This window comes from Haemaphysalis longicornis, unplaced genomic scaffold, assembly GCF_048455015.1.
Source record: "Haemaphysalis longicornis isolate Haplotype H1 unplaced genomic scaffold, Haemaphysalis longicornis Haplotype H1 scaffold_8, whole genome shotgun sequence".
NCBI classification, from domain to species: Eukaryota; Metazoa; Arthropoda; class Arachnida; order Ixodida; family Ixodidae; genus Haemaphysalis; species Haemaphysalis longicornis.
The window spans coordinates 125,221,059-125,233,991 of NW_027526445.1; the positions used below are offsets into that span (position 1 = coordinate 125,221,059).

The following is a 12,933-nucleotide window of genomic DNA, read 5'->3' on the forward strand; positions in this document are numbered from 1 at the left end:
TTTTTTGGTCCCCTTGCCTGTGTTTGATTGTCCACTGTTCTTCAGTAATTACATCACTTTCTTACGTGCTAGCCTTTCTCATTTCGATGATTGGGAATATGGTGCCCCTAGCGGCACTTTGGGAAACTAGGGGCAATGATGTGCATGCACAAGAAACGAAATGATTCAGCAGGCATTGTAAATATAGGAGGTAGTATTTGGGTTTTTTTAGCTTAGGGCGGGATCACCATATGACGCGCTATAAATCCGAAGCGTTTTCCTTGTTAGCTGTTAAAGATTGCTGGGCTTTAATACTTCTTTGCCGGAAACAAATTTTACTGCCTCGTTATTGCCGCCCTCGAAATCCTTTGTTCTATTTTCTGACCTTCGCGCGATGGGCACGACACGCTTGCTTTGAGTTTAGCGTGCAGCCGCGTTCAAAAGACCAAATACACGAAACCAGATGTCGGCGACTGATCTTTTTACACCTATTTTCTAGGCATCACCATCACGTCAGCAAGTGCCTTCTTCCATTTCTTAAGTGTGATAAATTACTTCGACGTCGTGTTTATGCCAGACGCCAAGCTACAAAGCAGTGCTCGCGCTAGAAGCGTTACAGTTATTCTGGAATCCGCCGGGGGATACGTGTTTAACGCTCGGTCGCGTTCCTACTCTCGTTCCATGAGTGAGCAAGACAGCAAGGAAGGCAAGGGACCAGGAAATGCTTTTCCATGGGGGAGGTAGGATTTTCACGGATGTCCCGTTTTATACGCTTAGCAACATCCCGATGTTTTGTGCAAAACTTGCAGTTTTTTTGTGCCGTTCATAAAGTTCGCAGGTTGAGATGTAACGTCGGCAGGTTTCGAAAACAATTAGTGCCTGTTTTTACCATTGTTGAACTGATGAATGTACAGCTGCACCCTGCAATGCGTGTGTGCGTGTTTCTAGCCTAAGCTCTGATACCCCAGTTTCGATGTCCGCAATTTCAAATTCAAATTGTGGGGTTTAACGCGCCAAAGCTATATCCGGAATTTGACGCACCGTGTAGTGGAGGGCTCCGGATTAATCTTCACCACATGGGGATACTTAGCCAGTTCCGAAATCTCGACAAACGGCGTTTCGCTTTTCGCCTTCACCTGAAAAGTGGACAGCCGTGGCCTGGATGAAACCCGCGTCCTTGGGTTCAGAATGTCCGCACCCTAAAGAAAAAATATAAGGGGAGGGGGGCGGAGGTGTGCATACACTTACGTAGTACGCACTCAGCAGTGCTTCGAAAGTTTTTCTAATACTGTGTCAATTTTTAAGCGCTGCCGTGTGGATTAGTGCGTTTTAGGACGGCACGCGTGTTTAGTATCATAAGTCTTGCATATTTTCTTTGTTTTATGTATTTTTCGCAGACGAATAAATCGTAAATTTTACAAATAACTCGATAGACCCAGCCGTTTGTTAGGTGTAGTCTAATTTCTCACTCGTACACATACTCGTGCAAACCGGGGGGCGAGACAGAAATCGGAAGATATATGTTGACAATTCAATTGTTCAAAACAGTCACTCGTTTGAGCTAAAATTTCGCGCGAAGTTTTTTCTTGTTTATTGTGTTTACTGGCAAAACAACTAATCAATTTAAGACCTACGACTTACCATGTTGCCTCGCAGTCGATAGATTGATTGTGCTATGGGCTATGAGGCGCACCGTAGTAAGGGCTCTGGATTAATTTTGATCACCTGGGTATCTTTAACGCAACGAAATCTCTACACACGGACGTTTTCGCTTTTCGCCTCCATCTGAAAAGCGGCCACCGCGGCCGGCAGGGACTGAACCCGCGTCCTTGGGCTCCGCAGCACAACGCCTTGGCCACCGAGACAACGCGCGGCGGGGACTTGCAGTCGAATAAAAATTTGGGAATCAGCTCAAGTTCTGTAACAGAGCTTGTATTATATTACAAATTCATAATTTCGGCGGAATGCAGGGTACACTTGCGTGGGCGTGTTTGAGTGAGAACGGAAGTTGCTGCTATTGCCTGCAAGCTTCGCGGTTGGTGCTCCCCCTCACCCCCCCCCCCCCCCCCTATTTTCCGCGGCACATGGGAAGCCGCTCATCGGTTAATTAATGCGTTGTTTTGGCTGTCAATCGCTCCTTTTCGGAAAGCGTTAAATGCCCCAGTGTGGGAAAAACCGACGTTGACGTTTTCCTCCACAGATAACGGCTACCTCTGTAAAGTGTAAAAAAACACATTTGAGTTAGTGTGGGAGTGAAACCCAAAGGAATCCAAAGTATACGAGCCAGGACGTTTGAGTGGAACGGCTTTCGAAATTTCAAAGGACCTTCGAACCGGAAGGAGTTCCGCCGATCTACACGACGATTCCATAAGTCAGTTGAACGTTTCCGCGTTCACCCGTCATGTCTTGGGGTCTATTCGATTCAGCTTGCCCTCTTGAACCAGTTCACAGCGGTGCAAAGTGGGTTCCGCCATTGGCGGAACCAGCCCTGCACTTTTGTCGTCTGCTTCTGCACCTCCTCGGCAGGGAGTGCAGGCAAAGCCGTGAACTCGTCCTGCACCCGTCGGCACCACCGGTGAATCGAACGGCGCGGTTCAGGTGCCGCGAGCTGCACCACTGAAACGAACGGCGAATTGCTGCACCGCCTGAACTGGTTCACGTGGTGCAGGTGAAACGAATAGTCACCACTGCTGCCCAGTGTTCTTCTTGTAAATAAGCATACAATTTGGTTTTATAGTTAAACTCTGCCAAATAAAACATTCATGAGGGATAAGATTGATTATAACCCACACGCGCGCAAGAAATATTCTCAAAATAGAACGGGCAGTATAGTTTCCGTAGGGCGTTTTTTTCTCTCGCGACGATGCTGGTGTCGAGAGTACGAAGTTACGTTATAGGCATGAACTGAGCATATAAAACAAAAACAAGCGAATAATGAGTGAGAGTATGCTATTTGAAAACAAAGTTTTACTCGTAAATTTTTACTTCTGTAAATTCGGCACGCAGAAATTGCGCCCAAGAGTGCGAACGTTCGCATTTCAAAGGCCGTTCAAACCTCAAAGGTCGGTTGTCGTGCGCCTTTGACTCAAATGGCATTTCAAACCAATGGGTTTGAAAAACGTCGTGCACCCGCCGTGGTGGCTCAGTAACTAAGACGATGTGCTGCTGAGCGCGGGGACGCGAATTCGATTCCCACCTGCGGCGGCCGCTTTCCTGGTAGAGGTGGGAAGCAAAAACGGCCTTGTGTAGGAGATTTTGGCGCACGTTAAAGATCCCCAGGCGGTCAAAATTAATCCGGAGCCCTCCACTACGGCGCGCCTCATCGCCTGCGTTGCGTCGGCGCGTTAAACCCCCAATCAATCAATCAATCAATCAATCAATCAATCAATCAATCAATCAATCAATCAATCAATCAATCAATCAATCAATCAATCAATCAATCAATCAATCAATCAATCAATCAATCAATCAATCAATCAATCAATCAATCAATCAAAAACGTCGTGCAGAAGCTCAAAGGGGGCATTTGAATCAAATGACATTCCGTTCAAAGGCCTTCGAAATTCCCGTGTATACTCGGTTACAACTCAAGAACGGCACCACCTCATGTAGTGTATCACTCCGCCAAAGCGCCGGACACGCGACGTCAGTGCGCGCGCGTTTTGAAAGGGGTTTGCTATGAATGCGTGATATCGTCTGCCTTGTCTCACGCAGTTTGTTTGTCGTCACTGGAGTCGTTTATAAGCATATTAAGTCCAAAAAATCACGGGAATGGCTCACGCCATGTTCAAAATATTCCCAGAAACGCCCTACTTGCGCCGCGCGGAGAAACATCCGGCTACGGTGATAAGGCACAACGCCAACTTCCGGTGCCGTTCTTAAGTTGTCACCGAGTATAGCAGGGTTAATCCTAGTGCATGCGGCGCTGACGTCATATTGCGTGACAGGTGACCATGACGGTACGTGAGCAGAACAAGTGTAGGCCGGCAGCGAGGAACTCTGATCCTAGGGAAGTGTCGCCAGTCTGCCTGTCAATTGAATTCGCGACAAATGGCGAAGGACCGCAAAGGAAGAAAGAGACGCAAACAGTGTGGAAGTAAGTTTCGCCTGGCTTTCGCCTTCAAAGCACGTAAAAAGGCTTAGGTGTCCGGAAGAATTTTTTTTTTCGCGCCATACAAAAGCACCGTACAAAAGTCTGTATGAAATTAACGCATATTACAACACGTCAAAACCAAGCTGAGAAGAGTTTGGTGTTGGGCCTGTTGGTACATACTTTGGAGAACGGTGAAACCCAGCCATAAAGACGCGAACGCAAGAGAGAGCAGACACCACACCCAGCGTGTGTGTTGTCTGCTCTCTCTTGAGTTCGCGTCTTTAAGGCTGGGTTTCACCGTTCACCAACCTGAGGCCTGACAGGGTGCTCAAACGTCAACAAAAGGTCTCCAGGGGCTCGTTTCTGGATGCCTCGCCCTAGCTCACGAGCGCCAGCGATGACTGAAGCAAGTTGTCCTGCTTTGTTACGCGAGTACGTTTATTGTCGCCTCGTTTCGCGACCTTATAATTGAATTTGATTGAAGGTTGGTTCAGCCTGGCAATGCGTATAATGCTTCAGCCATACCATTTGCGGCCTCGTTTAGTACGTATACATCGCAAAAAAGGTCACTGCAGGCATGATCTGGCTCATTAGCTGCAGCTTTTTATGCAACTGTGAACCTCGCTAAAATGTTGGGGGCAGTGCAAGGCCTTCCATGCTTAAATAGGCGCACACTCATTTGGAGCTAGAGCTAGGCCTCGGAGCTATAAGCAAAGAAAGTTAAGGAAAGCAGGCGATAAGAAGGTGCGCTCGAATCAGAAGAAAACTGAAACGCTTAGACATGCTTAAATAAAAAAAAAGAACTTGCACCATCGGAAATAATAATGCCCTTCCGTCTTAGTTCAAGCCAGGCAGGACTCATCATATCCGAAAAGATACAAATGTCTCTCTAATTTAATAGCACAGCCGGAACGCTCTAAATGTCGCTACGTCGTCCAAACGCGCAACGAAACCACAGAATACTTTTTTCAGGCACATTGAGGTGCTGCGGACTGAGTTTTTGTTTTTCCTTTTTGGACGAATACCTAGATGAATATGCCGAATAGCACTGACGTAAGCGGTGAGGGGGGCGGGGGGAGGGGTTATGATTGGACGTGCGCGGAAAAGTTGCCTATCATCAAAAGAGTATTGATAAAGGTTTTTTGTGGCAAGTGAAGCGCTTAGTTTACGCCACATCTAAGTCAAGTGTCAAGATGATCGTCGCTATTTTGTAATGGACCCAAAGAAAAATTAATATGAGCAAAACAATCGGAATGTCACTTAGTTACGCTCTCCGCAAATCAAAATATTTGTTTTTAGAGCGAGAGCTCTACGATGCTACATTTTCCAAGGTCATTCACCCAATCGCACATGACCTTCACCCGCCGACGCACAAGCTGTGCCCTTCTTTCTTATTGCTTCGCTCGTCCGAAACTCCGCCTCTGTGGTAACACGTGACTAGGCGGGGGTGGAACGGCTTCTTCGCCTGCGCTTGGTCCCTCAGTCACACCATCAACGGCGTGCCACATGAATCTGCGTGTCCTTCCACGCAAGCTAAAGTTTGAATCCAGTCATTCATTAAATATACTAGACGGCAGGTAGAATATTCAAGCAAATGCAAACTTTCACGAAACACTGCGTGCATAGTCTTTGCTTTCGATCGTGATAACTAGATTTGAGGGTTAAAACCGAACCATTTTAATCTTGTATTGATTCTTTCCTAGACTGTTTTCTGTAGTGATTCTTTACCAGGCTGTTCTTTTCGTTTAATTTTCTTTTATCTCGCTTTCGGTGCATACTTTTTCTCATTTTAAGGGTACACCTGCCCCTCAAAATGAAATACGGCATGGAGCTCACGGTTAAGCGCTGCGCTTTCCGTGGAACAACTTGTTCCGGTAGTAAAGTCTATACGTGTAGCGCACATTCGGATGGCGTTGGTGGAAGAGTTTTGTTTTTGCCACAGCCTTAGTCCCCTTATTTCATTTAGTCACTGGTTAACGCACCAGTGACTTTTGTCTCTGCTGGCCCTGTGTGCCATCGTGCGATGTTTTTAAGCTGCTCAAAGCGGGAAACATGCACATGACAAGCATGATGCCTTTATGACGTGTTGTTCCCATAATATTGTTCCCCTTATCCAAACGAACGTTTCCGGAAACTGTCCGAGAACTGCAGCGCATCAGAAAAATGCGAATACGTAGATCACACTTTCTTTTCAGGGACTGTCACTACTCCACGCATATACTAATAACCAATGCATACAAACGAGAAATCACCACGGGATTGGGGCGAGTATAATGCAGCCACATGATCTACAGTTACTTTCCAAACATGCCGCTAGAGGGCTTTCAGTAGCGCCCCCGCCGTCGGCCCAGAAAACCAGCTTGGGTCATGCTTGGTCAGCTTGTGCAAAGCATGCTTCACTTACAAAAATCGGTCTACAGCACTCCCTTACTCCGACAAAGGAACAAAGGAGACTACAAATCCCGAAAAACAACCCCAATCGAAATAATTTCACGTGTTTCCCAGTGGAACCATTGCCTTGTTCTGCTCTTCCAAGCATGACACGATAAATTTATTTTTGTTTTCAAGCGAAAGTTCTTGCCGAAATTCAGGCGTGTAAGCTGGAAAAATATTCGTGAAAGTTCCGGCGTTTTTTTTTTCGTTGAAGGGCCATGTCTCGAGGGGCGGGTACGCGAACAACGCGAGGCTTCTTTATTCCAGGAATGCTATAAACGGAGAAGTGCAATACAGCGGTCCTCATTAGGCAGAAGTTCTTTGTTAGTCGTTGAGATCGACCTTCCGGAAGCGAGTTGTCACAAGTCCGAAATCGTCTGTGTGGGAACTTTCTTGAAGTAATTAGAACAGGAGCGTTGCCGCGTGTATGCGTTGTGCACGACTTATGTACCTTCGACATTTTAGCAAAGGTTACCGAGGCTGTTACAGAAAGCTAAAGAGCTTTTATCTGCCACCACTCTCACCATTCCACTATAACGTGGACATCGAGACAAAATGCAAGTTTGGTTTAATAAAACGCCTGCTCTGTCCCGGTAACAATAATGATACGCATTTCATCCTAAATTTCAAAAAATAATGGAGATATTAATGAAAGCAGATGAAGCAGTGGCGAGTCCACAGCAATTTTCCGGCGATTCCTGTTCCGGCGAATCCTGTTCCGGCGATTCCAGTTCCGGCGAATGCTCCGGCGAATCCTGTTTGCCGGATTTGCCGCCGCCTATACCTATGCAAGCCACCTCCACGAAACAAGACTGTGGGATCGTAGTGGGGCGCCTATAGATCCGTTGGATCGTATGACTTGAATGATAACGGACAGTTAACACATCGATAACTATGCTTTTAGTGTTTGCTCATAATACGCCACCCCTGCCATGTTACTTAATTGCAGAACGAAATTTGATTGTTCTTTATTATTTCTTGTGTTTTTCGCCTAAAAAGTATATTTCGTTGCTGGAGTATGGAGCTGAGTTAGTTACCAAAGCCTACTTCTTTCAAACCGTACAAAATTATATGTTGTCTCCGCAGTCCTTTTAGGGGCGATGCCCCTTAGGGGCTCGGGCTGTCGGCGTCTCATGTCGTCGTCGTAACCGTCGTCTCATGTAGTCACTGTACTAAAACACCGGGACACTCGTTTACGCCTCGCGCTGGAGAGCATCGTGCTTCAAAGACACCAGCCTTTTACAGCAAAGCTCTATACCTCTACCCCCATATCAGTTTCATCTCCGTTGGCGAAAACGCCAAGGCGCCAAGAATACACTTATACACTGCATGCTTCGCCCCTCCCCAATTAAATTTCACGTCAGTGGAGATGGCCCGGGATTTTGAGCTTGATGTCCGGAAAGCACAATTACGACCTTTTTGCGCATTGATTATCCAGGCAGTTTGCTGCGGTGAAATTAATTACCTTTTAATGAAAGGCCGAAACTGGGAAAGATTTTTAATTACGCCGCTATATATGCATGGCGCCGTGCAAAGCAGCAATGCCTGCGTAAGTCTATCTTTAATGCTTCCTCAGAACTTTCAATACCTTAATGAGAGAAACGCGCCTAATTCGAGCAAAGGGCGGGTGTAAGATTGTCCCCTTTTGCCAAAAATAAAAGCTGCCTGGGGGAACGTATCTAAATGGAGGGGGGGGGCGGGTGCGGCGATAACAAAATTTTTCGAATGCTTTCTTGTCGCTTCGACTGGCGGTTGCAGGCTGCTCAGTACAAGTTCGCATCTGTAAACCGGTTTGCTTAAAGCGGATTCACCTGTTAACATTCATATGGGACTTAGTGCTCTCTGACCCACAGAATTATAAACAATAGGGAAGCAACACGGAAATCTTTACAAATAATGTTCACAACGCCCTAGTTTGCTTACTTTAGATATATATTACTACTGTACAGAAATGAAAAAAAAAAATCTCTACCTTGCTAGACAGCTAGCGCCATGTAGTAAAAATTGGATGAACGAAAATATGTTTATTGTCTATTTTTACCTCGGTAAATAAGTGATATATTTATAAAAGAAGCAAACGAGACCATTAGTAGATGTCTATGAATTTGTAAAACTTTTTCTAACGGTACACGATGCTTTTTTACCCCTGGGGCATGAATTAGTAAGTACCGTAAGAATGTGTGATCAGGTGAGTGTCCCTTAATGCGAGAGAATTGGTTAACTGTATTGGTCGAAAATATGGCCGACGGGTGGCACACAGAATGGCCAAGGCACGGTTAAAGGATAAAAAATGGCCGTTAAATGTTCAAAGGAAAAAAAAATGCTATTAAATGCTAGGAATTCAATGATTCCACATGTCCCCCTACAAACCAAGTTGGCGGCATTTAAACCAGGTTTCTACGGAATGCCAGATGGGCCCTGGCCCTGAACGGACCCTGCACCAGTGCATATCGGGGATTTTGGCTGATTAAAGGTGAACGTCGCAAAGCGGTTGTGATGTTCGCCTTGGACATGTGTGTTCCAGACAATTAAGTACCCAGTATTACTCAGTATTGATTGGTTGTAGGGTTGAACGCGCCGACGCAACGCAGGCGATGAGGCGCGCCGTAGTGGAGGGCTCCGGATTAATTTTGACCACCTGGGGATCTTTAACGTGCGCCGAAATCTCGTACACACGGGCGTTTTTGCTTTTCGCCTCCATCAGAAAATCGGCCGGCGCGGCCGGGAATCGAACCCGCGACCTCGTGCTCAGCAGCGCAACGCCTTAGCCACTGAGAGTATTACTCAGTATTACATGTACTCAGTATACTCGGTATTGAAGAAGGGTTTGCGGTCTTCATTGAAGAAGGGCTTGCCTTCTGTGTCTGTGCGCTTTTATGCGCTTAAGATGAACGTTATCCGTATTGAAACATAGAGATTTGAGGCTCTCGCCTGATGGCTATTCTCTGCTGCCATGCACTGATTTAGAAAACACAGACATTTGCCGAGACAGAAGGCGACAAAGTAGGTACGCATATAGAAATGCTTGGAATGTCAAGTCTGCTCGGAATTTTTGATGTTTAATGTCCTAATTAAAGCAATATTTGTGTTGATGAAATTATTTACGTTGACGCATTGGCAGTGTTTTTGATACAGGCGAAAAGCGAAAATAGCTTTGTGCTGAGATTTCGTCACACTTTGTCCTAGGTGAACAGAATAATTCCGGAACCATTCACTACGGCGCGCCTCATTCCTCACGTGTTGCTTGGGTGCAGCACAAATCCCCCAAATTTAATTATTCTTCTTTTTTACTTTCCCGTTCAAAAGCCGCATTCTTCATAAACCATATTCTCTAATAAACGACCGTTGCCTAACTTGGGTATATTCTAGAGTTTATGGATGTGCACTGGTGCACTTTGAAGCTATTTTATCCCTGAGACCGGCGGTTGACCTAATAACGCGCCCTAATATGCAAGCTCCGAGCACTAACTGATGCCTTACTGCGCTGGTCTCTTGCAGGAGTCCTTCGAGGATATTAAACTGGGTCGCATGGATTGCAATCGTGCTGTACGCAATGTGGCGTTATGGCACCTCCAAAACCAGTAAGTGTACAAATTCTGTTGTTATGAGTACATAAAAAAAATACACGTTGAAAGAACGAGAGAGGGCATACGCAGTGAGAGACACCAGTAGCTGGTACTTTCTCCTTAGTACCAGGTCACTAAGTATTCCTAGTAAACAAACGCTGGCTGAACGTCTGGGAAAAGACACATAAAAGTTAAATGGACGCTTAGAGCGAAAAATCGAATGGTAATTGTCCGCAACTTTAAAGGAAAGTCAAGAGGTCAAGGCCCGAGTACAGGAGACCTCACGCCACAAGCCATGTGTTAGCCTATACCTTGTATTCACTGGCGAGACACGCACGCAGGTAACCATATGCGAGTGCGCCGTCACTGGTTACGTCGGGCTCCGAGGGATGGCGGTACTTGTCCGTGCTAAACGCATGCTGTGAGTTAGACATTCCGAACACCACCCCACCAAACACAAAGTAATGCCTCGACTCCATTGTGACTGCGTTTCATAGCGTCTGTTGACACCAGCGTTGATAATTGGGTTGAAACGGAGGAGGCGACGCACACCAGTGTTTTTGTTTCTTCGGCGTGCAGGTAAGAAGAAGTTTAAATTGGTGTTGAGAAAAAGGCACCACGTTTTTTTTTATATTGACATGCAATGCCGTTTCTTGTAGCGTTTTCCTACATAGAAAACTACATAATGTTTGCACTGAAGGTGATTGAGATTTTGGCTATTGCTCTGAATGTGCTGCACAGAAAAATAACCGCACTTGCGGGCCGCGCCGGCGGCATTTCGCAGTGTTGTTCCTCCTTTTGGTCCCTTCCATCTCAGGAATCGCGCTCGGCCGCGTATTTCCTCTTCTAGCGTGTCTTTGCAGCGCTTGTCGGCCCATATTTATTTTCGTAGTGGCTACGCTTGAAAAATGCCAAAAAGAAATAACCGCGGCACGATGGCCAAAAAACCGGCCAACGTCGGCCGGTTTTAGGACCAGACCGGCAACCGGCCCACTGTCTAAAAAACCGGTCGGGCCCGTCCAAAACCAGTCAGGTGGCAACCGTACTCGCAGCAGAAGGCGCGCGCTGCGAGTTATAGCTGCGTCAAGCACCGCTCAAGCGACAACGGCCAGCATCGTAGATGTGACAATGCCTAACACCGACCACACGTTACGGTTTCGCTGGTTAACCATCTGTATACGAAGGGCATGCATGGCCGCATTTCTCCTCTTTTGTTCTAACCATTTTTAATTTCGAGAAGCAAAATACCTGCTGTTCATGGGTCAGCGGCGCATGCTGACAGGGGCCGTGCAGACAAAATACAAGTTTGCTCTATTGGAAAGATTTCGTGTTTTATAGTGCCCCAGCGCTTGCCCGGCAGCAAAGAACGCCGTATTCACTGAGAAATTACTCACTTTAGGTTTAAAATTTGATTCTCCCGTGTGTTTTCGCAACGTCAGCAATGAAGTCATAAGTGCGCGCATTCAAACGAACTTCCACTGCGTCATTCGGCTCTGCAGCCTTGCTTGACCTCAGCCCTCCCAGATGGCGCTAGTATATTAATCGACGAACTGCTTTACGCCGTTGCTTTGTTTTTGAGCGTTTTGCATCTGGCTTGTTTTTGTTACTGCAGAGAGTAATCATTTCGTGAAACAGGGGTATCCTCGACAAACAACGTCACTTAAGACAACGTCGCTTACGCCAGTCGGCCAGTGTCGTGTAAGACAACTTCAGAGCGGCGGAGTGCCGTGCAGCTAAGACAAGCATAGTGCGCCCAGTACCGACAGCAGTGCGTATCGGTAATTCTATGCTTACGTGTATTTTCGTAACTTTCTTTGCTGTAAAATGAGTAAGCATTGCACTTAAGCGCAAACAGCTCGTTCGGCAAGCTTAATAGCCGTGCCTCTTTTGCCGGCCTCAGCAAATCGCACAGCTGGGCACATATGACATCGTGTAGGTTCTGTTGCAGGAAATGAGCTAGTGGGTCGCATGGCAAATTCTTTTTATTTTCTAATCACGTATTTTATTTGAGCGAAGTGTGCGTTAAAAGTGGTGTCGGTATGATTCTAACGTGGCGATCTCTCGAAAGAACCAAACTTGTGTTTTGTTCGCATGGCCCCTTTAAGGGCCCGAATGAATTCCATAAGGGTGATGCCCTCGCGCCAAGAGACCAGCGACAAGACTGCTACGATGTCGCAGGATGTTTTCCCTATATACGAAACAAATTTTCGTGATGTACTTATAGTTCTACTAAATAAGTCTGATTTCGTCTGTGAGTATATCCCACTGGTATACTCAGTCCTGACATCCCTGACGTATTTAAACACTCTGTATTTATTTGTTCAGGCTTCATAAATTATTGCAGTCACACGGCGCAGGAGAGACGTCAAAATTTTTCTGAAACATTTTTTGAAAACAGGGCACATTTTTCGCGCTTAACTGGGCTGATCTAAGGCAACCGACGAGCTCTAGCCCACACGTTGTTAAGCAGGAAAGCAATGGTGTTCCCGGTATAATAATAATAAAAAAAACGCTATTCTTTTCAAACAGTCGGCGCGCAAAACGCGTCGCACTGGCCAATCGCATTCTGATTGATGAAATAGATGGGCTTTGTTCACCATCAGATGTCATTATGGCATTGCGCGGCCGGTGCATAAACATAATCCACTCCAAGCAAACAGGAACATAGGAGGCTTTTTTTTAAGTGAGCCATGCAGATCCAGAAACCAAAACTACGTCCGATAAAACTGCAGTGACAAGAAAAACTCGGAACTTTCCCGTAAAAAAAGAGATGGCAAGAAAAGTGGAATAACGCCGTGCAAACGTGTACGCAGGTCCTAGTTCGTATCTAAAATAAGTCGGGTACTGCTGCTTCACGGGTCA

The 12,933-nt window shown here is 46.3% G+C and overlaps 1 protein-coding gene across 2 annotated transcripts in view; it reads left to right on the forward strand.

Annotated features, from left to right (window-relative positions):
• The first annotated feature begins 420 nt into the window (after positions 1-420).
• LOC144149947 (protein-cysteine N-palmitoyltransferase HHAT-like) overlaps positions 421-12,933 on the forward strand; it is a 56,711-nt gene continuing 44,198 nt past the window's right edge. For both annotated transcript variants that reach the window (XM_077681696.1, XM_077681695.1), the window contains exons 1-2: positions 421-719; positions 10,004-10,086. In XM_077681696.1, coding sequence (XP_077537822.1) covers positions 10,069-10,086 — 18 coding nt within the window. In that variant the 5' untranslated portion in view covers positions 421-719; positions 10,004-10,068. The remainder of the gene's footprint in view (positions 720-10,003; positions 10,087-12,933) is intronic.